Raw genomic sequence first — 26,670 nt, forward strand, 5'->3', positions numbered from 1 at the left:
AACTCAAAAACGAAAACAGTCAGAGATTATTCTTGGACTGGCTTTAGAATGACCGAAATCTCCATAACAACTTACCATAAAATATACTGAATGTGCAGTAAGTGCGCAAATTATTATAAATATTTTAAGTAATTTGTCATGTTTTATGTAAAGCAGTTTTACAAAGAGTTCTGTTTTTTTAAACAACATTAGTTTACCGCAATGCCAGCGCTTTTAGAACCCCTAGGGGCCACTATGGTAAAACAGACGTACAGACAAGTCAAATGTCGGAGGAGGATGCCGATTTTGTAGATTTTTATCATTTCTGTTTCGGGCTTTGACGAACTCGCGCTTGTTTCTAGTCATTTGAATATCGGCATTTATATTTTGTACATACACAAACTTCAACCATGTGTGGGGGATTCACGTGTTCCAAGAATGCTCTTACAGCGCTCAACATTATGTACATCGTAAGTACGGACTTCTCAATCCGCGAGTCGTGACACATGTTACGAACTCCCAAGCGACGAGGTGCGGCTTCCATTCGCGAGGTGCTTCAATGCGTCTGGTCGCTGTGCGTTCACTTAGTCAGGCTTGGCCTCTCGTAATTTGCTTACAGATGCGGTTATAAACGGCAAGGATATTGGATCGTGACTTCAGCGTCTTAATTCATTCTAGCTTTCTCCACTGTCGGAAACACGAAGACAAATTGTGGCGTCTCTATGGTGCTATCAGTTGTTTTGTCGTTTATGGATTTCAGAAGCTGCGGAGGTCTTTATCTTTCTTCCTGCGGGTGATCTTTAGTCCTTGCAAAAGATCACCCTCGCTCTTTCTACTCTCATAGGGTTTCTCTCTGCAGAACGTAGCTGTCAGAAATTGCTGCAGGCGTATGGTACCGCCTGTGATTACGCTGTAGATGTGGAAGTGAACGTCAGTTATGAGCCAGATAGAATTCGTTCCTTCTGATCCCTGTTACTTTTCATAACTTCTTCTGTTGAAAACGGTATTCCCGATAACCTCTTGTAACTCGAACAAGGGCATCTGGCGCTCATGATCTAAGCCGCAGTTACATAACACTTTTTTTTTTTTTTACGCGACCAGTAATCGGAAGTCCCAGCAAGCAATATGACGCAGCTCTTATACATTGTTTTTTTTTTATCAGTGGAATATACGTTAGAGTGAAAGTTATCGAGCACGCTTTACGAACGATTAGACTACAATGGCCTACAGTGCTGGTCTAAAGAACAAAAAAAATGTCTCACTATGAATAAATTACGTGCTTTTTGACTGTGGGCAAAGACTTGTACTGAGGACGAAAGAAAAGTGAACCAGCACTATGACAGCTCACAGAAGCCAAACAAACAACAGAAACTGAGAGTCTGTTCAACGGTATGTTAAAAAAGTAATATTGAACTGTGGTCGTCATTGTAATTCATTGTGTCATATGATTTCTCATTACTATCTTCTTTTTAGTTATGTAATGTTGCTTTAGAGCATGCTTATGAAGCATTTTTTTAAGAATATATGAATTTTTTATCACTATAAAGAATAAAAAGTTCCAGTTGTATACGTGATATTCTCCAATATGGGTGAAGTCGGGATTTTACTAGAGGGGTGCGGGGAAAGTGCTGTCAAACCTTATGTGTATGTATGTAATAATCTAGAGAAACATTGCATGGAGGGTTGAATCACCTTTGTCTACACCAATGTTTTCCAGTTTAAAGCATGTGGTCTGCTGATGGCATAAAGAAAAAAACACCTTTTTCATGCAAGAATATAACTGAATTGCCCAAAATTATTTTCTTGGTGTAGGGTGAATATTTGCTTACACGCAAACCAAAATCCAAGCCAACCTTGCCTTATACTTGAGTAGGATGACAACTGCTAAGGGAAAAAAGGGACTAATGTCAAAGCCTGATGGAAATCATTTTTCTTTTTTTTTTTGCCCAATGAATGTCATTTATAAGGGGCATTCAAACATAGAGGGATATGCTTGGAAGTTATTACTCACACATGTTTTCTCGTACAAGTGGTACGTTGCTTACAGAGGACTCCCGTTTTTCCTCTTTTGCAGATTGTCTCTTTCATTCTCATTGGCGTGGCCGCATATGGCCGCGTGTCGAGCATCGTGACCAACATCACCATATTTGGTGCGGTGATAGCCTGTGGCGTGTTCTTGCTGCTTCTCTCCCTTGTCGGTCTCATCGGAGCTGTCAAGCACCACCAAGTGCTGCTCTTCTTCGTATCCTTTAGAGTGGCAAAAGCCATCTTTTCACTGAGGCATGACCGTAACCCATGAGAGATTTTTGCTCACAATTTTCAAAGGACTTGGTTGCGTGTTTAGCTCTAGCTTGAACTTCTTTCTTTTTGGCAGCTTGTAAATAACGCATTACTGAATTATGCCATGCAGCACACAGCATTGTGGTGTCCCTATTTTTGGTTACAAGCATCTCTAAGTAGGTACTCAATTTTGTATATATTATAGCTAATTTTTGTTTATTGAGAAGTGGGCCGAGCTGTTCTCATTCACTCACAGGGGGGCAACAGCTGCGCCAATTTGACACAATTCTCGATTGTTGCACCGAGCTGTGCCAGACCCGTGAAATTGTTAAAATTGCACCACGCTGTGCCAAAATGCCCAGCCAGCCTCAATTTTTTTTTTCAGGTGTACTAATTGCGGTGAGCAATGCAGGCCATGTCGGCCACCTGCAGCTTTGCCCCATCAGTCAAAGTGCGCAGACCCGAAGTATAGTGCCTAGAATATACCTAAAATAATCTAGCCACCCACCCTATGCTCGTGAGACGTGATCGACCAGATAAAGTAACAACACTGCATGCCCATCGGTCTGCTGACCGCAACAGATACATGTCGGCGGGACGGCAGAACGTTAAAACAAAAATGTGTTGATGTAGCCACCAACCCTTCGCGGAAAATGTAAGGTCTCTTGCCAGAAACGCGGCTATGGCTTATGAAGGCTCGAACAAGCTCGACGTGCTGCAAATGCCGGTTTTGATTACCTTAGCAGTGGCACATCACAAATTTTGGCCGGAAGCTGCGGCGTCCTTGCCACGGTCTTGGCGATAGATATCTGGTACCATCGCCGGGGCAACGGGTGTGCGCCGTTGTTACTTTATCTGGTCAAACTCGTCTTGCAAGGTAGCCGAAGCGGCACATAGCCCCATGCTGAAAAGGGTGGGTGGGAGGGGGGTGGTGAGCGGTTAGAAAATTTGTTGACTTTGGTTCTAAAGCTACTTGAGTCACCTTTACCGCACTAGACCGGTGCCCGCGAAAAAGCGTGTTGAGATTTACAAGGGGCTGTTCGCGATACTGGGACACTTCACATTTTGCTCAGTTACTCATGCGTTAATACACCGTTCAATTCTGAGTACCAGTATAATTACTGATGTATAAATAAGCTATTGGCAATCATTTGAACCAATGTTTGACATTTATGCTTCTCTACAGAAATAAACTAAATTGTGCGCCAATTTTTTTTTCACCACCTCTACTTCTCGTTTTTACGAATCTTCCAAATTTCAAGCTCACAATATCGGCAGATTGATATTGAAATTCTCAGAGTTTGTCAATTGATTTAACAGGTGCAGTAAACGCTAATATGGACATTATCATTGGTTCTTTAGTGAGGTGGTTCAAAATACTACCTTCATTGAAATAGTAGTAAATAGTATGCTCACACTACATAATTTAGGTTATGTTGAATTGTTTATACATGTTTTTTTCTCTAAACGTAAGCCTTCTTTTTTATAGTGCTCCAAATTCGCTATGTCATGATAAAAATGCATGTTCTTTTTTTCCATAACCAGCTCTGAACTTGGAATTTAGTGCTCCAAAAGTCACATTATGCTGCTCCAAAAAGTTCTCCAAATGGTATTTCGGCTGTTGCACCCCTGCACTCATTTTGTGGTGATAGCGGCTATGCACGTCAAATGTTCGCGGTATCTGCCGCTGTTGTCCACAATTGCAAAGACGTCATTGGTAACATGAGTGTCTGCTATATATGTATGGTGGTTGCACGGAATGAAGGTTGATGTCATCTCGCTCACATCGGAAGCAGCTCATTCCCTTTCTCTGTTCCTGCGGTTGGTACGGATGCGCATGGCCTTTCGCTAGGCCGCAACGCAACACATTTGTTGTGTGTTTCACCTGCCACGGTGTTCTAGTTGTTACAGTGCTTGACTCGAAAGACGCAAGATCGGTACGTGGCCTCATTGGCCACATATCAATGGAGACAAAATGCTTGAGGCCTGTGTACTTGAATTTATGTGTTTGTTAAAGAGCACCAGATGGTCAAAATCTCCAGAGCCCTCCACTTTGGTGCACCTCATAATCATCAAGTGGCACGTAAAACTCCAGATACTGTGATTATGGTCAACAGTGCACAAGAAAGGTTTGAAAACTGAGTATTGTAAGTATTGATATTTAGAACCACTTTTGAGAAAAATATGAGCAGGCAAATGCTAACAAAAAAATATAAACAGAAAATGTAGATAGTAACTTTGATAGTTTCAATTTACTTTCAAGCACTAACACACATATTATGTCTCAAATAGTACAGTGGAAAGTGCCATGTTTTGGACCTCCCACATGTCCTATGGGTCTCCTTTAATTTTGAAGTAAACGATTTTCAAATGCTTTTTATGCAAAACTTACTTGCAAACAGATCATAAGCTAGAAACTAAAAAAAGCAAGCCTGTCTTTTTCTTTATTGTTGCAGTGTAGACCGATAGAAGCAGTGATAACATGTGCCACAGTGAAGCAAGTGCTCCATCCGTTTATCGTATTCAGCACAAATGTCCTTACGTTTCACCTTTACACACCAGCAGTCTCACTCTCTACACTGTTGTAGACAAAAATGAATTGGCGCCCACACGTTCGGGACATATGCTGTCTGAGGCAGATTTTGGCGGGCCGTACCATATAACACACTGTATTTTTAACAAGCGTAGTTATCAGTGCAGGAATTTGACTATGCTTGGGTACAACTTTAGAAGGCAGTGGAATTTCCTCCTCGAAAGCCTGCACCAATGTGCGTGCTATGCTTGGGAATTACATCCCAAGTTGCACAATCAGTAGTCGCACCATCTGAAAACATCGCAGAGTGTTTGTCGAAGACCATATTTCTTCAGTTGCTTCAGCAGCAGGCAGTTGCATTTCAGCCATCAGGGTGGGCCTTGTCCAACCTTAAGTTGTCTCAAACTATAGCCCTGCACTCATTTGGAATCGCTTTTGGAAAACTTGAGCACTGTGGTAATATGTTTCTATGAATTCCTGAGCAGTTTAGTTCAGTAAAGACTTACTGAAATAATGAAACTGCTTGGAAACCTAGAGCATAATTACTAAAGTTCAGAGCTTCCCATAACCCTGCCACGGTGGTCTAGTGGCTAAGGTACTCGGCTGCTGACCCGCAGGTCGCGGGATCAAATCCCGGCTGTGGCGGCTGCATTTCCGGCGGAAGCTGAAATGTTGTAGAGCTGTGTACTCGGATTTGGGTGCACGTTAAAGAACCCCAGGTGGTCGAAATTTCCGGAGCCCTCCGCTACGGCGTCTTTCATAATCATATGGTAGTTTTGGGACGTTAAACCCCACAAATCAGTCAGAGCTTCCCATATATGTTACCTGGCAGGTATTTCTTGGGTATCACAATCTAGCTGATAAGTGCTTTTCTTTTAAGGAACACAATATTAATGAGAACTAACGAGAACAATGGAAAGGAAATGTATTGTTGTTTGTTAGTTATCATTTATGTTGTGTCTGACAAAAAGAAAGATCAGCTCTTAAAATTTCTCTTCTTTCTTTCTTTTGAGGGTTGTAGCTTTAGTGCCGATTCACTTGCAGTACTACTGCGCTGACACACTCGGAGATGGCACTCTCATGCCGTCCCCCATTTCGAATGGAACGTCCAGCTGGCTGCTTCCTTTCCTTAATGCCTCCTACCAGTACATGGTGATCCTGTTCCTGCTTTTTGTGGTACAGTTCAGTGTGGCCTGTGCCTGTCTGGCCATGACAGAGGACCAGGAACGAGAGCTGGCCAGCCAGGGCTGGAAGAAGGCCTCCCCTGCGGTCAGGGCCCAGGCAGAGCGCATATTCCGATGCTGTGGCTTCGAACGCAATGCCTCCGACCCCACGGCAGAGCTACAGTGCGAGCACGTGCCAACGTGCTGCCCACCGCAGGAGGTTAGTTGCCTTCTACCATCTTTTTTCTAAAAGGGCATTTAAGTAAAACACTAAATCGAGTTACGTTGATAAGTTGCACTCGGAAAACATCAATTTCACCGTAGGTTTAATCAACTTTGCTAAGGCACGTTGCCGGGCTAGTTGGTTGAGATTCATCATTTTCACTGGTATAGCGCACCACGACAAGGACACACACAAAGGAGAGATGCACACACACACAGCGCTAACTTGCAACTAATGTTTTATTTGCGATCACACGCGCTGTTTATACAACCGTAGACCGATAAAACCTGGATAATGTCACGTCAAGAATACAGCACAGCCCATGCACGTGTCATCACCGATAGCGACAATCTGCACTAGCCCGTCAAAGTGAAGATTCCAGATACTTCTTTTCTTTAGATGATAATGCTATGGAAGCCACACTCACACATTTTTCTCTCATTTTGTCTATTACAAAAGCTTCAATAATTTCACGTGTGGTTCTGTCACGGGCCTTAAAGAGTATACGGGTGTTTTGGAACATAGGGACGCAACCGCACCTCTGACAGTGAAGGGCCAAATGACCACATACAGCTCTTTCTACATTGTACTTGTGCTCCTTTAGTCTTTCATTCACACACCTTCCAGATTGGCCTATGTATTCGCAACCGCAAGTCAAAGGAGTGCTATAGACAACACCACAACAACAATTCACAAATTTCTCCCGGGGCTTAATCTTACAATCCTGTTTCCCGCTACTTTCTGCATTGACCTTTTTGCACATTCCTTGCAACTTTTCGGGAGCAGAAAAGACTACATCCGCACCCGCCTTCCTTGCGATCCTTCGCAAGTTATGCGAAATGGCATGCATGTAAGGCACTACAGCAACCTTGCCTGCCTTAGTGGCGGTTGCCTGGTCTTTGCCGTTTGCCCATGGTGTTCGTATTTGCAAAGTTATGCGATCCGAATGGCAGAGGCAAACTCGAATGTACAGAAATCATCCCAGGCTCATTCTGGGACCAAGCTCAAGCTTCAACGACTGGCGCGATTACTCGCTACTACCGTATATACTCGTGTAAGGGCCGCACTTTTTTTTCGAAAATTTTGCTAGGTGCGGCCCTTACACGAATCAGGCCGATTTAGTACAGGCAGTACAGGCCAAAGGTCTGTACTGTTTATGCAACAGTAGCAGAGTGCAAGAGTCACAAATGACATGCCAGAAATGTTTTTATTCGGATTCCATTTCGCTGTCCTCGTTCTCGGAGGAGCTCGCCTCGGCGTCCGCGTCTTCCCAGAGACGGTCATCTTCGGTGCCGTTCATGGAGTTCGAAATTCCCGTTACCTTGAAGCTTTTAGCAACTACTTCTACTGACATGGCACGCCACGCATTCAAAATCCATTCACACACCTGTTGGAGCGACGCCCGCTTCAGCCGTCCTGTAGGGGTCTTCTCGTGGACGCCTCCAGCCATCCATTCAGAGTAACATCGGCGAAATTCCACTTTGAATGGTCTGTTGACGCATACGTCGAGCGGCTGCAGCACACTCGTCAGGCCACCGGGAATGACGGCCAAGTCCGTACGAGTTGCGGCAACTCGGTTCTTGACGCGGTCGGTCAAGTGGCCCCTAAAGCTGTCCAAAACAAGGAGGGCTTTCCGTTGTAACAGCCCTCCAGGTCTGTTTGCCCAGACGGTCTTAATCCAGTCAACGACCAGTTCCTCGGACATCCAGCCCTTCTCTTGCGCACGTACGACGATTCCCTGAGGGAACTTCTCTTTTGGGAGAGTCTTCCTTTTAAATACGACGTACGGCGGAAGCCTCCTGCCGTCTGCCGTGATGCACAACATCACAGTGCACCTTTGGCGTTCTGCACCAGTCGTGCGCACAGACACACTTTTCGCACCTTTTAAATCCACTGTGGTGCTTTCCGGTGCATCGAACCACACAGGTGTCTGGTCCGCATTCCCAATTTGGGACAGGTCGTATTCATGCTCCCTCCTGAGAGCATTCACGAAGCGATGAAACTTAATGACGTGGTCTTCGTACTCGCGCGGCAGTTTTTGGCAAATCGTCGTTCGGCGCCGAATAGAAAGCTGGTTACGGTTCATAAACCGCGTAGCCCAGCCCCGACTTGCCTTGAATTGTGCCGGGGGTATTTCCATGTGGCGAGCGATGCTGAGGGCTTTGACGCGTATCATGTCAGTCGATACGGCGTAGCCGTCCCTTCGTGTGTCGACGACGTAGTTGACGAGCTCGCTTTCGAGTTGCGGGTACTTGCACTTTTTCCCGCGAAACGCCTTTCGGCTCCTGTTAGTAGCGGCGAGGGCATCTTTCTGATTCATCCAGTAACGCACGCGCTTCTCATCGACGTCGTACTTTCGTCCAGCTTCCCGCTTCCCGTGCTCCTCGGCATAGTCAATCACTTGCAGCTTAAATGCTGCAGTGAATGATCTCAGATGCCGGCCCATCGTCCGTCACGTGCGCTGGCTTCTGCAGGGTTCACTACAACCAACAAAGTGACACCGACGACACCGATCTGAAGTCGCGCTGCCAACGTATCGACACGATGCTAGGAACGATGCCAACAAAGAGGCCGCACAAGGCAAATATGGCGGCGCGCTGTCAACAGCGTGGTCGGCGCGTCGGCGGAAGTAGAATAAAAGCGGAAAAGCGTGCAGCGCCATCTGGCTGTAAATGAACTAACTACACTTTTCTGGCGGGACATTTTGAACTTTTGTTTTTTTTTTTTTCGAAATATCCGCTTTCAAAGTTGGGGTGCGGCCCTTACACGAGGGCGGCCCTTACACGAGTATATACGGTAGCTGAACGGACAACCGAATTTCTCTGGCGGCAAGTTCTGCCGGGGCTGAGGACGCAGGAACAAAAGAAGCCCTCCGCACCATCGAATCCTCTTCACGTCATCAGTGATGTGAACCTGCCCGACAAAGTGCGACAGGTACTCAAGTGTGGACCAAAGTTCGCCGTCGAGCCGCGAAAATCTAGCCCCGAACTTCTAGGGATGGTTCGGAATGTCTCAAAACAAGTACCTGAAGGTGACGTTGACAGGTGTGTATCTGAAGGTGTCGACGTTCTCATGCGTGTCCGTCCTACGGGTGGCAGATGTGCTATTCAGGAGACCATTAGGCACTTGAAGGACAATTCCCTCGCGCTGCTACCAGCCGATAAAGACGGTGGCTTTGCGGTTATGCGTAAATCATTGTATCGAGCGAAGGCGTCAGAGGCCATCAATTCTGTATTTGATACTCATAACAATATTTCGTTTTAAAAAGTGTGAACTACCGCGAAGAAGCTATGGAAAAGCTTTAATCTTGAAGGCCTGGTTAGATCGATCGAGAAGACAAAAAAAGTGGATCTTGATATTTTTTTCACGGCAAAGACGCATAAAGTTGAATGCCTTTTCAGAGTGATCATCTCAGAGAATGAATCCTGGCAAAAGTGCATCGCGTTATCTCTACAAAAACATTTGAAGTTGATATCTCTTCACGACCCCTTTTTGGTGAAAAAGTCGGACCAAGTACTAGACGTTCTTGCAGGCAAGGGAAACACAGACCTTTTAGCTTTTTCGATCGACGTTAAGGACCTGTATTACACCCTCCCTCAGGCAGAGTTGATGGCGTGTGTATCGGAAGGTATAGACAGAGTAGGAGCGGTTGATTTTTAAAATACTGCCGGTCTGTCGAGTGATCAGTTTTTAGAGCTCCTTTACTTTTATCTTAACTCGACTTATGCGACGTGGAATGGAAACACTGTAAAACAAAAGAACGGGATATGTATAGGTTCCTGCATAGCCCCGTACCTGAGCGACCTGTTTTTAGCAAAACGTAACAAGGTCCTTGATGAACGTATGAAGGACACTGACGTTATTGCTGTTTTTAGATATGTAGATGACTATCTGATCGTTGCCAATAATGATCATAACAATTTTGACGCAGTTGTCACTGAAACTCTAACCATGTTCTTGACAGTGTTATCTTCCTTGGTGCTGACGCATGAAGTCATCATCATCATCATCAGCCTGACTACGTCCACTGCAGGACAAAAGCCTCTCCCATGTTCCGCCAGTTAACCCGGTCCTGTGCTTGCTGCTGCCAATTTATACCCGCAAACTTCTTAATCTCATCTGCCCACCTAACCTTCTGTCTCCCCCTAACCCGCTTCCCTTCTCTGGGAATCCAGTTAGTTACCCTTAATGACCAGCGGTCATCCTGTCTACGCGCTACATGCCCGGCCCATGTCCATTTCCTCTTCTTTATTTCAACTATTATATCCTTAACCCCCGTTTGTCCCCTAATCCACTCTGCTCTCTTCTTGTCTCTTAAGGTTACACCTGCCATTTTTCTTTCCATTGCTCGCGTCGTCGTCCTCAATTTAAGCTGAACCCTCTTTGTAAGTCTCCAGGTTTCTGCTCCGTAGCTAAGTACCGGCAAGATGCAGCTGTTATATACCTTCCTCTTGAGGAATAGTGGCAATCTACCTGTCATAATTTGAGAGTGCTTGCCGAATGTGCTCCACCCCATTCTTATTCTTCTAGTTACTTCAATCTCGTGGTTAGGCTCTGCGGTTATTACCGGCCCTAAGTTGACATAGTCTTTTACAACTTCAAGTGTACTATTACCTATCTCGAAGCGCTGCTCCTTTCCGAGGTTGTTGTATATTCTTTCGTTTTCTGCAGATTAATTTTAAGACCCACTTTTCTGCTCTCCTTGTCTAACTCTTGTAATCATGAGTTGCAATTCGTCCCCTGAGTTACTCAGCAATGCAATGTCATCGGCGAAGCGCAAGTTACTAAGGTATTCTCCATTAACTCTTATCCCTAACTGTTCCCATTCTAGGCTTCTGAAAACCTCCTGTAAGCACGCGGTAAATAGCATTGGGGAGATTGTGTCCCCCTGCCTTACACCCTTCTTGATTGGTATTCTGTTGCTTTCTTTATGAAGCACTATGGTAGCAGTTGATCCCCTGTAGATTTCTTCCAGAATGCTTATATATACTTCATCTACGCCCTGATTCCGCAGTGTCTGCATGACGGCTCAGCAGGTCTGATGTTACCTGATCCTCACCAGCAGCTTTGCCTCTTTGCATGCTCTTTAAAGCTTTTCTGACTTCTATCATTAGTGGTGGGGTGTCATCTGGGTTACTGCTAGTTCTTATAGTATTAAGGTCGTGGTTGTCTCGGCTACTGTACAGATCTCTGTAAAACTCCTCCGCTATTTTAACTATCCTATCCATATTGGTAGTTATTTTGCCTTCTTTGTCCCTTAGTGCATACATCCGACTTTTGCCTATCCCAAGTTTCCTCTTCACTGCTTTGACGCTTCCTCCGTTTTTCAGAGCGTGTTCAATTCTCTCCATGTTATACCTTCTTACATCGCATACTTTACATATATTAATCAACTTTGAAAGCTCTGCCAGTTCTATTTTGTCTGTTGTATTTGAGACTTTCATGATTTGACGCTTCCTAATGAGATTCTTCGTTTCCTGGGAAAGCTTGCCAGTGTCCTGTCTAACTACCCTGCCTCCAACTTCCACTGCACACTCCGTAATGATACTCGTCAGATTATCATTCATTGTATCTACGCTGAGGTTGGTTTCCTCTCTAAGAGCCGAGTACCTGTTCTGCAGCGACACTCTGAATTCCTGTACTTTCCCTCTCAGTGCTAGCTGATTGATTGGCTTCTTGCGTATCAGTTTCTGTCGTTCCTTCTTCAAGTCTAGGCGAATTCGAGACCGTACCATTCTATGGTCACTGCATCGTACCTTGCCAATCACTTCCACATCCTGCACGATTCCAGGGTGTGCACTCATTATAAAGTCTTTTTCGTTCTTATTTTCGCTATTAGGGCTCCTCCATGTCCACTTGCGGTTTTCTCGTTTTCGGTAGAAGGTATTCAAAATCCGTAAATTATTGCGTTCTGCGAATTCTACTAGTAGCTCTCCTCTGGCGTTTCTAGTACCGATGCCATAATCTCCTACTGCCTGGTCTCCAGCCTGCTTTTTCCCTACCTTTGCAATAAAGTCGCCCATCACTATAGTATAGTGATGCATGAAGTTGCCATCACTATAGTATAGTGACGCATGAAGTACCAAATGACAATTTCATAAGATTCCTTGACCTCGGGCTGTATTTTTCGCTAGCAAGAGTATGCTGGAGCTATGAACCACGAGGGAATAAACCGGTTCTTCCGTTCACGTCCGCTCATTCGAAATTGGTAAAGCGTGCGGTGATAAAATCCTGTTTTCAGAATTCACTGATGAAGTCGTGCCACCACAAGCTTGATGAGAGCTTGTGGGCTCAAGCAAAACGTTTATTGAACTCTGGCTACCCCTTGCACTTGTTGACTGCTGTCGCCGAATGTATAAGCAGGAAAGGAAGGGCAAACGGCAAAGACCAGGCAACCGCCACTAAGGCAGGCAAGGTTGCTGTAGTGCCTTACATGCATGCCATTTCGCATAACTTGCGAAGGATCGCAAGGAAGGCGGGTGCGGATGTATGTTCCAAAACACCCGTATACTCTTTAAGGCCCGTGACAGAACCACACGTGAAATCATTGAAGCTTTTGTAATAGACAAAATAAAAGAAAAATGTGTGAGTGTGGCTTCCATAGCATTATCATCTAAAAAAAAGAAGTATCTGGAATCTTCACTTTGACGGGCTAGTGTAGATTGTCGCTATCGGTGATGACACGTGCATGGGCTGTGCTGTATTCTTGACGTGACATTATCCAGGTTTTATCGGTCTACTGTTGTATAAACAGCGTGTGTGATCGCAAATAAAACATTAGTTGCAAGTTAGCGCTGTGTGTGTATGTGCATCTCTCCTTTGTGTGTGTCCTTGTCGTAGTGCGCTATACCAGTGAAAACGTTTAATAATAAAAAAGAAAATCAAGTCCAAGGTATAATTTTTACATTCGTGCCAAAATCTTCATGCATGACCTCTCAGATTTCAAAGTATATCTTTTGTATTCTGGCGACATTGGTCCAACACTACTTTTTTTTTTTTAAACTTGGTATGTCAAGTTTCTGGCCCCCTCCGAGGACACTGTGCTTCATTTTTTACCGATTAGGGGCTGTGTACCGCTGAATTTCGAGCAAGTTATCCTCCTTACTTTAAGATATTCGCAATATGAGCCAATGACAGAGCATGTGCCTCCCACCATTTTCACTGTTTTATTTACTATTTTGGAAACACTGAACACTTGCATACTCAATAAAGCATTTCATTGGAACCAGAGTGTGTGTTTTTCATTCTTAATGGCTTTTCTTCCGCCATCGTGAATTTTGCTGCATGACCTAGCAAGGGCAGCTCCTCCAAAACTTGTCGGATTATCTTTCACTGAATAGGGGGGGGGGGAAGCTTGCTCAGAATTTTATGGTAGGCCCTAATCAGTTGCACCAACACACTGTACTAACATGTACGAACGCACCCAATCCTGCAGTCCCCATAGTGGATACGGTCGAAATTTGCAATGTCACGGCGATGCAATGTCAATCTGCAATGTCACGGCATGTATTTTCTTTTTGTGCGTTTTCTCACTTTCCAAGCGTCTTCTTGCGGAAAGCATGGTGAATTTGGTATTGTGAAAGAGTAATTTGCTTCTAAGAGAAAAATCTTTTCTTTTTTAGTGTCTCTTGAAAGGTACTAATAAATGCTTCATCATATTAAGCACCTTGTGTACTGTGGTAAAGCCATTGTATTGAAGCCATTGTATACTTCCCTGTCAAGGAAAGCCTGTTTGATGACTGAGATGGCTTTACATTTGACCCTAATTTTCTCTTTGAGCAGAAATAACAACCTGTATTAGTTAGAATGTTGTATACTCTAAAATACCAAATACCTGCTTTTCTGGTATTCTCATTGGTGTTAAATACTATATTTTACTGCTATAAGTATGCTTCAAAACAGCTCTCCTCTTGCTCCAGAAATTGCTCCATATTTTAAACTGCCTGAACAACTGCTGAGCACAAAGAGGCAACCACTATATTTCGTAATTTCGGTTGTTGTTTGAAGGTTTTCAGGCACTTGGAACTAGCTAGTGTCGTGATATTATGCTTTCAGTTTTAATTTCTCCTTGGTTGTCTGCAGATTCCTCCTGATGGCACATGCGAGTGCCAAGGGTGCTGGTCTGCTCTGCATCAAGCTATTCGCAATGGGCTCAAGATCACAGGTGGCATTGGAATGTTCTTCAGCTTCACTGAGGTTGGTTGCATTTCACTACACAATCATACTGTGAAGCCTGCTTGCAGGGGTAGGACAGTCGGGGTTCAGTGGTACCTACGCCTGTACAAGAACTCTTCATGCACAATGAAATGTTTGGTTGCCATAAAATTAAGTACAGTAAAAGCTCATTAATTTGGATTTCGTGGAACTGGAAAAATGCAAATTAACCAAATGCTGAATTATCAAGGGTGTAAAAAAAGGTGTGTGACATCAATGCAATTTCCTTTTATTTATTTATGCTTATTCCTTTGAAAATACTGCCAATGCCAGAGGGATCATTGCAGGAGGGCATATACAGTAATTTACAAAGTTGACAAATTGTGATACAATGGCAACAGTAAGTAATTACAGTAAAGTGCAATAAGATTGGTAGCACGTGAATAGGGGGAGAAAAAAAACTCTCAATAAGTCACATGTCAATAAAAGGCAAAAAGGGGGAAAAAAAGGAAAAAATAATGAGAAAACAACTGTCTAGCAGAATTCGTAGTTCGCTTTAAGTGCATTTAAAAACTGTGTTAGTGATGTGCTTTCTGTAATGTGTAAGGGGAGGTTACTTCATTCTCTTATGGCCAATGGAAAAAAAACTTTTTTGAAACAGTCTGTATAAAAGGTGTATTCCATGAGCATCTGAGTGTGGTTATGTTTTGTAGGTTGTGTTTGTAAACTTGTTATGAGGCAAGTGACATCAATATTCGCTTTATTATGAATAAGTAAGTACAGTGCATGAATTTAAGTCTAGCTAGTTTAGCTCGGCACTGGAGGGAATGCATACTAACACTTTCCATCAACAGAGTAGCTGAAACATAGGGCCACATTTTTTGCTAAAATGAACCTTATTGCCTTTCTCTGTATGCCTCCAAGTTTATAGATGTCTTGTTTAGAAAAAGGAAACCATACGTAGTTTGTGTATTGTAGTATTGGTCTGATCAATGTGTTATAAGCCAGCAGTTTGGTATCTATAGGAGCTAATTTAAGGGGGGGCGCGGCAAGTAAAGTGCCGATTTTGGTCAAAATATGCGATTTTCTGATTTATTTTTTTTCGTAATCTTCAGACCTTCAACTTCCTTGTTCTAAAATATTACAGCGAAACGTGCGCTACAAATCCCGCAAATAGTGTTTTTGCCGAGGCTAGTCGCCGAAAAGTGCGAAAAAAAAGCCCCTGAAACGGTGTTGTTCACGCCGCACAAACGCGCCAAGTTGTTGACTGTGGGCCGCCATTTTGGTAGCTTTGGAAAGAGGAGAAAGCCGGCTTCCCGATGGTCGCGGTCTCGTATTTCGCCGAGTGAAAATAAAAGCGCGAGGAGCAAGTAAAAAAACGAAAACGAAGAACGGCAATTGGCTGCGCGGGTCACGTGGTAGCAGGCGCGACCTCTTACTGGTCAAAGCTGCGCCGCGCACCTTGGCAACCTTGGAAGCGCGAGCGCATCTGCGGCCGCCGAGTCGAGAATCATCCGGCGTGCGCTTCGTTTTTTGCCAGTTGGCTGTTTTTGTGATAGTTCGCGTGCTTTTTTTACCAAGCTTTGTTTACATCGGTGGTCTCTTCTGAGTGCTTGCTCATACTGCGGTGCTATGTTGTCGCAAAAAAAGTTCCGGAGCGTCCACAAGTACGGCAAGCGTCGGAAAGCTTGGAACAAAGGGCAGACGACTGCGGCTGCCGTCCCAGTCGCAGTTCCGGACGGAGCATGCTCTTCAAGCGTCACGGAGCCTCTACTCAGACCCTTCGCTGATTGTTGTGAGGCCGAGAGTGTGGAAGGTGCCACATCGTCGTATGTCAGACCGCCGGATGCCGTCGACCGTGATGGACGCTCTCGCGAACCCGATTGCGGTGGCACCGCGTCGGCAGCCGTTGCAACTCCGGGCGTGCGCGCGTCGAACATTCTATCGCGAGTTTCGGCCCAGATTCCGAGCAGTGAAGAAATCGCGCAGCGGGCGCAGACAAGGCGGGATGTTTTGGATGCCGTAGCATCGAAATCCGCTTCAAAGCGGAAGCTCGAGCTTCTGAACGAAGGCTGCGACGAAAATGACGGCGGTAAGGACTCCACATTCTTCATTGTAAATAAGAAGATGCTGAACGGTCTGCTTTCGTCAGTAAAGTGCAACAAGTGCGACGAAGGGTCGATACGCCTCGAGACTACGCACTGCCTTGGACTCGCGGCGAGGATGGAACTTTTTTGTGACAATTGTGGCATAGTGAACAGTGCGTGGTCGTCCCCGAGGTGCTCCGGGCAACAAAAAACGAACCCCTTTGAGGTAAACGTGCGTGCTTTGAGGGCTGTGCAGTCAGTTGGCAGAAAACAATCTGCCATAAATGACATTTTTTCTGCGATGGACATTTCGCATCGAGCACTGCACCACAAGTCCTACCAGAGACTGCAAAGGAAGTACAGCCACCCTGCCACCACATCAGCTGCCACCCGCATTGAAGCAGAAAGTGCACAGAAGGTGCATGACATTTACAAAAACCTAGGAGGAGTGCCAGGCAACATTGACGTCATTTACGACGGCACGTGGATGACGAGGGGGCACAGAAGTCATATTGGCGTGGGCTGTGTAATCGAGCTGTACACAGGCTTGGTCTTGGACCACTGTGTCCTGTCCAACTACTGCCAAGGCTGTGCTGTTGGTCCCAAGCCTGGTGACGACAACTATGAGGAGTGGCTTGAGAAACACAAGCCACAGTGCCAAAAGAACACCGATGCTAATGCAGGCCAAATGGAAGTAGAAGCAGCGAGGATCATGTTTGAAAGATCGTTTACCAAGTACAAGCTTCGATACATCAATGTGTTCTGCGACGGTGACAGCCGTACGTACCTTGCCCTCACGCAAGACAAGGTGTATGGCTACATGTTGATTAAGAAACAGGAGTGTGTGAACCATGTGAAAAAAAGAATGGGCACTTCCTTGCGCAACCTTCTTGATGAGCACAAATCCAAAGGCCGAGGACTGAGCATGGGTGGCAAAGGCCGGCTGACGCAGGGCCTTATAAAGAAGTTGACGAATTATTATGGCTGGGCCATTAAGAGCCACCCCAACGATGTTCCTGGCATGGAGAGGGCCATCATGGCCACTTATTACCATGTAACATCCACAGACCAGGATCCACACCACGACCTGTGCCCAAGTGGGACTGACTCCTGGTGCCCGCACAATCAGGCATTGGCCAAGGGAGAGCCGCTGCCGCCTCACAAACATAAACTGCCCCCTCACGTGCGAGTGGCACTGCTGCCAATCTACAAGCGCCTCTCGAACAAAGAGCTCCTTGAAAGGTGTGCGCAGGGAAAAACCCAGAACGCTGTGGAGAGTATGAACAGCCTCATTTGGTCACTCCAGTCCAAGAGCCAGTTCGCCTCCCTTCGAAGTGTGGAAAGTGCAGTTGCAGATGCAGTCTGCCGTTTCAATGGTGGCTGCAAGAGTGCGCTGCAAGAGATCACTGCTCAACTGGGCTTCAATCCAGGAGACTGCTCTTTGCGGCGAGCAGCCGAAAAGGATGCCAAAAGGGTGAAGAGGGCTCAAAAGACGCATTGTTCCACGACAAAGAAGCGCAAAACTGGGTTGCGCTCTACAGAGGCCAAGGCCACAGCATCTCAGGATTACTGCCCAGGAGGATTCTGAGTGTTTTAGGCATGTTGTGAACTTCCAAACAAGAGTGAACTTTCAAAGTCAGTTTTCTCAACTCTTGATTTTCGCCTATGTGCCTTCGCTAGAACATCTGTCATTTTTTAACAAAGACTGATAGAGTCGTTCCGTTTTTTGCACTAGGCTCAGGAGGCCTTTAGCAGTGCAATAAAGCTTTATCTCTCTTCTTACTCATCATTTAAAATTTTTAGAACACATTTTATAATTACTGCGATGTGTGCGCAAAACAACATCCATGTTTTGGAAATTTTATTTATGGTTACAAGAACTAGAAAAATCAACTAATAGCTTCTTTGCACAAGTTGATGCTTTGGGAACATAATAATATGAAAAAATAATTTCATTTAGCAATAATTATCTCTTTAAGTGCGAAGAGCATTAATTAGTATAATTATGCTTGTAACTCAAAAAGTACAAGAGGTATTTGAAAACGGTTTTCATATTTGGAATCCTCACAATCATCCACATACACACACCAAATTTCATCACCAACAGTACATTAATAAAAAAATTAGTTTTACTTGCCACGTCCCCCCTTAAGGCGGCGTCAGATGAAAAAGAGTCGTTTGTGCGTGGTCGCTGTTATGTTGCTTATGTGATTAGTCTATCTAAGGTCCTCAGATATATTTAACGCCAGGTATTTATATTCATTAATGACACTTAATACAGTGTCATTAATTTTTGACAGGTATAACAATTTATTATTTTTCCTGGAGACAATGAGTAGGGTTGATTTTTTCGTATTTAATGTCATTTGCCAGTCGGAGCACCATTTCGTTACTGTTTGTAAAGCATAGTCAAGAGCTAGGTGATCTTCATGCGTGTCAATCACTATATAGATAATACAGTCATCTGGAAATAATCTGATGTTGACATCTATATTAGGAGGTAGGTCGTTGATGAATATTAAAAAAAGAACTGGGGCTAGGACACAAGCTTGTAGAACACCGGATAGCACTTCGGCAGTACCACACGGCTGGCCATCAACTTCCACAAACTGTAAATGATCACTTAACTAATCACATATCCAATCAGTTATGGGGCAATCACCTAGTAATAACCTAAGTTTATAATGTAATGTCTTGATCACTATGCCAATACATTGGCTATTTTGCAGAAGAGCAGTGTAAAAGCCGCAGTTTTCGTCATTTGCGACTTCGTTCACAATTTTAACACGGCCCAAGACCACCATGTCCAGAGTCGAAACGTATTCTGAGTTGACCCTCTATTATGTACTGCCACTATCAGCACTACCATGTGTACTGACAATAACTTCATCACCTTAAAATAGGCCTGCAAATGATTGTTCACCTATCGCTATGCAGCGAATGAGTTTTAATTCAGCATGTAGACCACAGATAAAGCTCTTCACCTTCAACAGCTTCTGCCATGTTTGAGTTCTGTGACATTGAAGTGTGCTTTGTCCGAAGTGAAAACAAAGCTACTGATTGCCGCATCTGCTATGGATGGAACCATGTTCCCTAAATGCACGGTCATAGTGTCCGTGCACTTTTGAAGGCCTGCCTATGCCCAGAGGCAAAACGAAAAATCTTGAGCATCGCATCTACTGATACATAAACCTGGCTTACTAATGCACAGTCATGGATGGTGACTGTGTAGTTCTTGAGGCACACGGTGGAAATTTAAGTACTGCTTGTGGAACCTTGAGCGCAGATACTATTGACTTGATCATATAGCACACACAAAGTACACATATGCCAAGTAAAATTGAAAAGGAAACATCTTTGCTACAGGGGCTGAACTTTCAGTTGCCAGCAGGGAGATTTCACAAAAACTGCTTGCCAGCAATGCACTTGTTGTAGTTAGGTTGTCTGTGGTGACCATACTTTTTTGAAAATTCTCAGTTGTTTCGTTTGTTCTTGAGTGCCGTTTTGTTTCATATGGGGTGCTTTGTACATGGTGCACTCCCAGGACCAGCCAAGTTAACCAGGTTGCAGCTAATTATGACCAAATAAACAAGGGTTTGATGAACATATTACCCTCACATCGATTCTTTCTTTTTAACACGAAAGTGTTTCATGCCGGAGTCCACCAAGGCTCCACTGGCATATTTCCGTCATGGATATGACGTAATATATACACTAACAGATTGCAAACCTCAAAAAAGTTCCATGGCTGAGCAATGAACCCATGTCCGCTCGCTCCGCAGCGCACATCGCCAAACGATAAGGCCATGTAGTGCACGTTGTCCAAATTGTTCATGGCGAGCTATTTATACACATCATATACCATTGGCGGTCCTTGGAGCTTAGCAACTTCAGCGCATTTTCATCATGAGCTGCAAAATGGTGCGTAGGGCGTGTGTTGCATTCGCTTATCTCGTGGTTCAGGCACTCTGTACCTCTTGTGTTTATACTAAAAGTTTTCTTTGAAGTTGCAGTGATTAAAGAGAGCACGAAGGTCGCTTCGCTCACTGCCGCGGCATCATTTACGAAAGGAGCGCGCTGCTCACACCCGAAGAAGTAAAAATTGTGACCGTTGTTCGCACTCATTCTGTTTATACCTGTGTATTCGTTTCATATGCCTTTCTTTCTGTTTGAGCAGCATGCTTTAAGTGCCAAGCTGTAACAGTTGTTAGTTTGGGCTCGTCCTGTGTATGCTGATTTGTTGCGTGCTTTCTGCTTGAGGTGCCCGCTGGAAGTTTGAAGTTGCTTGCCACTCTTGGCATGACATTACCATTCGATGCTCTAGCAGTCATTCCTTTGCCTTTGTGGTGAAACCTTGCACAATAAACGCCAACTTCCTTTGTGAAGACACACCTCACTTTTGCGTTTTGCCGATTTCGAGAGAGAGGGACAAGCCACATTTTTTAGGTTCACAAGCTTGTTATGCCGGATTTAATGCTCTAAGTATAGTGAATTTAAAATGTGACATATTTTGCTGGTTATCATTTGCTTTTTATCGAAATTCAAGTCCTGCTACTATTCAAAGTTGCTTCCACTTCCTTTTAACGAAAAGAAATGACATTTGCAGATGCCTTGTTTGAATTAAAAAAGTGAATATTGTGCAGGTTAGCTGGGTCATGACAAATGTGCTGATTTTTCTTTATAGTATGTAATATATACCATTGAAATTTAATATTATTTTTAAAAATTCACTGCTTCGAACCTAAAGTTCACTATTCACACAAGCCTAACAAGGACTGCTCCCTAGTTCATATCTCTAATGAAGGTGTTCAAGTGTTATAAAAGAGATTGTTCGTGCTTATAATGGTACATCATGCTAAGCTTCCGCACCCAAACAAAATGGAAAAAAAGAGGAACAGAGTAATCCAGTCTAGTTATCATATAACTTGCTCACGTTACATTTGTCCATGATGGTACAGCTTGCAGACCACACATGCCTCAACTAACCCTCCTCTCTCTCTCTTCCTTGGTCTTGCCCTTTCCCACCTGGCCTGCCTGCAGTTCATCGGGGTGTGGTTGACGGTGCGGTACCGCAACCAGAAGGATCCTCGTGCTAACCCTAGCGCCTTTCTGTAACCACTAACACCCACTCTCCAGTGGCTTCTTGAAATGGCTCTTTTGCGAGGGGGCTCTCTCTGGTGCCACGAGGTATGCAAGCTCAGGCCTCGCTGTGCTGCATCCCCCTTCCCATCTCTGCATTACTGACTAGTGTCCCGTGGTGTTTTGTAAGAACATTACTACAGGGAAACATAGCGTTGCATTTCTCCTGTCATTGTGCATTACAAAGCTTGCGTAAATACATTTTTATGAAGTTTGGCAAAGCCTTGTTCAGAAAGTACTTAGATTGTACTTTCCATCACAGCCTTTTTGTCCAGATTGTGTTGTACGCTGGCCTCTTGTTTCTTTGAATCAGTTTTAAATGCCTTTAGTTCACTGTGAATTAAAGGGATTATGTAAATTTAAAAGTGTGAGCAATTCATTTCACCCAGAGTACACATATGTAGCTAATTTCCGATGATGCTTGACTTTTTTGAAAAACACTTGCTGTGCACTATCGTTTATTCAATTCTAAGCAGTTGTGGTTCATAGTTTCCTGCAAACTTTGAAGCCATAGAAAACTGAACAAGCCACGTTAAAGTAATTGGTATGTTGTCATGCAGTCGCTGTGTGGCAAAAGTAAACTGTAATAACAATAAAATATTGTTTAATGCCTGGACAAAGTTTAAGCCAAGGCAGCTGCCCTAGTGTTGCTTGCAAACTAAATGACTAAATGCCAGATTTCTTTCTAGTAGTCTTGGCATGAAAGTAATCCCTTCTATCTAGGTAATACTACCGCAGCACCTCTTCAACTTGGCCAGCTTATGATGAGCATGTTTTCCTCGGTGCAGTGGCACTCATTGTTTATAATATCCACTGTTCTTTTCGCACTATCCTTCTTAAAACACTTACCGTATTTACACGATTGTAAGACGACTCGAATGTAAGACGACCCCCCCAAAATCGCATCTCAAAAAAAAAAAAAAAAATCCTTGGTATCCCTGCCTGAACAGCGTAGACACGGGCTTGCTGCGTGACCATTTCGCAGGTGACCAACAACGATCGATCGCGTAAATCAGTCACGTAGGCCGCAAGCTTCGCCTCTAGTTCCGAAAAGCGGCCAGACTTCGGCCCGCGAAAGCCACGGCGCTTGGAGTCGCACGAGAAAATTTCCTCGCGCTGAAGCCGCCACTTCCGCACCACACATTCACCGATTCCGAACTTCCGTCCTGCTGCACAGTTGTTGGTTTCCTCCGCATGAAGATTAGCAGCCCGCTTAAACGCTGCCGTAAACGAGCGCCGAGTGTTCTTCGAGCCTACGGCACTCATGTCAGACAGAAGTGACTCCAGAGAGCCGGTCGTGGACACAAGCGACAGGAGCACGCGGCGACGCGCCCGCTTAGAAAATTGTATCACAAAGAGAAGCTCTTCCGTCAACTACCAATACCCCACTACGGCGGCTCTTCCATTGATTACCGGTGCTCCCTCAAGAGCCGTGCGCTCGTCATAAAGGCACTCGTAATGCGCGCAGTAGATGCTAAAAAAAGAAAAGCTTTTGTATAAGCACGCGGAAAACTATGCGCTTTGGGTTGAGCGGGAAACTATTCGAGATGACAATACATGGTTCGATTTCGATTCTAAGGTACATGGTTCGATTTCGATTCTAAGACGACCCCCCAACATTGGATTGTCAAATTTGAAAAAAAGGGTCGTCTTACAATCGTGTAAATACGGTATCTTCTGTTTGAAGAGCTGAGATTTTATGTCAGTGCGTGCTGTATTTGTGCTTACTTAGAGCAAACGTCAGTTTGTTTCTGATGCAACATTGACAAGATGTTGCTGATTGCATTTGCCATTTACAAGTAATTTCACCAGGAGTTGTATAATGTCTGTCTGCTTACAGTATTCAGTGGTGAAGTACTTGGTAAAGTGTATGAGGGAAAGAAAAGCTAACTTGTATATTGCGGGTGATTGAAGGCAGTTGCACTGAACTGTCTCTGTATTGTACAAAAGTCATTGCATGCCATATTCTGCAACAGCACCAATCTTCAAGTGCTGTCTCCATCAAAGCACTTGCATGGTCTTGCATGGTTGCAAGACCATGCAACAAACACGTTGCTTGTAACAATGCCATGAGACTTGGGAATCGTGAGAAGCAGAGCAAGTGTGTATCCATTGCTGCCTTATCCTTTCTATTGTCAAAGTTTTTTATTCTAAAAATTTTTTAAGCATTTCATTTATGATGATTTTAATGTGAGCATGGCCTTGCTTCTTGGCTCACATTCTTGTGTCAATTCAGAATGGTCTCTGTGAAAATGAATCAACGACCAAATGTAGCTTTTGGTTTACATTGCCCTAAAGAGTTTCAGCTTCTCACTGCTCTGGCCTCATTCGTACTAAGCTATTGGAGTACGTTTATAAACCTCTGGTCAGTAAAATTATTTTAAAAGCCTCCTATTGCAGCATATTACTCGTGATATGTATTTCTGTTTGGTATTACAATCAATTATTTAAATAGTCAGTGGAATGCTTTACAGAAAAGATGCAAGTAAATAAATACTCCTGGTTGTGGTGATTGAATGGCACTGAAATTCGGGTGGTGATTATGAGATCATTTAAGCTTGACTCCTGGTTGCAGCACTTAGTTGCGAGTAGACGAAATTCAGAAAGGTTGCATATTTAGGTACTGAGGGAAATACAAATGAGGAGGAGGAGGGCAGGCTAACTGAAATTGGAACTTCCGGTTCGCTGCCCCTCACAAAAAGAAAAAGAACATGGAAAGAAGAGCTGAGACAAGTACAGAGTTGCAAAGTAAGAGAAGATGCAAGGAAAAGAAAGACTGTTATTGTCTCTCTAAGAGGCCATTAACACATTCAGTCAAGCTTTGACAAAATTTGAGTGCAATGACTGCTTTGGTTGTACATTTACTGTTAGGCATAGCTGCCCATACAGTACTTCAGGTGGTTTGAGTTAAACCACAACTTTCCCTTTCCCAATACCTCCTAACTCCCCTGTGAAGTTTCTCGATATTGTAATACGACCAGGTTGGCAACTGTCAACTCAAAACTGATGTTTAATAGTAGTCAACTTATCTTGAACGCTGACAGTAATTTGAAATAGGCATAGCCAAAGCTGTTGAAGAAGTGAAAGTGTTCTGAACTGGCGATTTTTTGGAGGTTATTGCAGTTTTTAATACTAGCACCTGCTGTGACTATTGGATAAATAATAAAGATAATGTTATCTGCTGCTGTGTTCAGAAAACCGTTGATTAAAAAAACATGCTGCATGTTATAAAAACTGCAACATTGTACAAGCAGCAGACAACAAATGTGTGATCTTTGGGGAGCCTTCTCCTTTTAATAATTCCTTTGGAGGGAGAGTTACTTTCTTGAGTGAGCTTGCTTGATCTGTCCGTATATGTGTGTGTGTGTGGTGGTTCTCTCATCATGTCACTGTCTTTTCTTCTCCTCTCCTTGTTAGTTGGTGGCTGTATTTGTGGCTTACCGTTACCGGCTTCAAAAAGACCCCGAAGTGGATCCTTACCTTCTACTGGGTGGAGGAGCTCGTGTCACGTGACAAGCCACCCTTCTCCCTTCCTTCTCTCCTCTGCATATTTTCTGACATTCCTAGCTCCCCTCTACACATACATGCACCCACACATGCACATTGACACCAAAGCCTTCTCACACTCTAACTCTCATTTCTTGTGTGTCTTATTTTATTCCACGGTGATTGCTCTATAGTACATATTGTATGAGGCAGGTCATTCAAGAACACTTTGGCAGTGCTAGAGATACTCGTGAGACAGTAGCATAGCTATACTGTGAGAATAATCACGCTCTAGTGGAATAATAATGCCAGATCATTGCTGTCAGGTCGGCTCATTTTTGTCGCGCACTTTCTCTAGTGCTGTTCCCAGCCTTCGTAACATGCTCTCGGAGTTCTTTGAATTCAACGAGTTGCATTATTGGACGGGCCTTATTTTTTTGCACAGTGGAGATTTACAAATGAACATTGCATTGTGGGTGGTGACGTGGAGCAAAAATTTTTAATGTCACTTCATTTTTTTATAGTTTGTATGTCCATTCTTTATTCTTGGTGACTAGCCTATAAGTAAAAATTGCTTGCCATGTCTCAATGCTCTAGGCCACTGGCCACGATTGTCATTGGCGCTAGTGTGCAATCTTTGGTGGCATGGGTTACAAGGCATAGGTGACAAAAAGAAGGGGATCGTTACTAAACAGGCCCGTTGTGAACTGTGAGGACACTCAGATACCTTTGTTACGAGGATGGCCCTAATTACATCAGCAATTTTAGTCAAGTGCACAAGCTTAATAGCAATGTGCTTGGCCGCCTAGGTTGTACTCTTGATTGGCAGAGTGGTGGCCTTCTTGTTAAAGTTTAATTCCCATCTGTAGAATTCAATTCTCAGATTTTCTTCAAAGCGATTAAATATTACTGCCGTTTCCTCGTAGTTTCAGTTAAGACACTGGTACTGATAAATAAACTGCGCAAAGGAAGGATCCTAGGAGCTCTTATGTACAACCGGTCAGATCTATTTGGTTTCACTTATGCTTACTGCATGCTGGTTCTGTGGATGCAACACCAGCAAAGTGTAGTTTGCAATATCTTAACTTAAAGCCAATTTAACCTACACTGCCCGTGCAACATGGGTTACAAAAGGCAGTTTTGGAAATTCTAATAGGTGAGAGAGAGCATTGCCAAGTGCTCAAAGCTGTGTGGAAATGTGTAGTTTTTTTGCTCAATTTCATAACACTCGGCAAACAGCTGTACGCTCCTGACACACGGCATACTACATGCTTGGATTTTATTGTTAGTGTTAGATGCGCTATTATACTTGCCAAGTCCAAAGAAAAAAGTGTAAATGTTGGTGTTTGGTAATGGCGTGGCACAATTATAACTGAACATGACAATGCTGATGAAACCCCTAAATTTTTCAAGCTGGCAGAGTATCACAAGCTTTTTTTCTGGGTATGTGTATTTTTCAAGTGAAGAGTGAAAAAACTTGCCCATCTTACGCATGAGTTTGTGTTTTGTTGATGCGATGTATTTTGCTTTTGTTGCAACCTTGTGATCTTATTGCATGTGGCGAACTGTCTTCTTTTCATCCACCACCGATTTCATAAAACAGCTGCTCATAATTTGCTTATGCAC

General features: G+C 44.0%; 1 protein-coding gene across 3 annotated transcripts; it reads left to right on the forward strand.

The window, feature by feature from the left end:
* The first annotated feature begins 258 nt into the window (after positions 1 to 258).
* Tsp97E (Tetraspanin 97E) lies at positions 259 to 25,462 on the forward strand. 3 transcript variants are annotated; one of them, XR_005109876.2, is made up of 6 exons: positions 261 to 449; positions 2,054 to 2,221; positions 5,939 to 6,175; positions 14,261 to 14,374; positions 21,460 to 21,606; positions 24,976 to 25,302. XR_005109876.2 is itself a non-coding variant. In XM_037422436.2 (5 exons), the coding sequence occupies exons 1-5, from the start codon at positions 390 to 392 to the stop codon at positions 25,069 to 25,071; spliced, it is 675 nt and encodes a 224-aa protein (XP_037278333.2). In that variant the 5' UTR covers positions 259 to 389; the 3' UTR covers positions 25,072 to 25,462. The 3 variants fall into 3 exon arrangements, 2 of the variants coding, with proteins under 2 accessions (XP_037278333.2, XP_037278334.2); XM_037422436.2 differs by lacking the exon at positions 21,460 to 21,606 and having other exon boundaries at positions 259 to 449; positions 24,976 to 25,462; XM_037422437.2 differs by lacking the exon at positions 24,976 to 25,302 and having other exon boundaries at positions 260 to 449; positions 21,460 to 21,683.
* Positions 25,463 to 26,670: the final 1,208 nt, after the last annotated feature.

This window comes from Rhipicephalus microplus, chromosome 4 (assembly GCF_043290135.1).
Source record: "Rhipicephalus microplus isolate Deutch F79 chromosome 4, USDA_Rmic, whole genome shotgun sequence".
Taxonomy (NCBI): domain Eukaryota; kingdom Metazoa; phylum Arthropoda; class Arachnida; order Ixodida; family Ixodidae; genus Rhipicephalus; species Rhipicephalus microplus.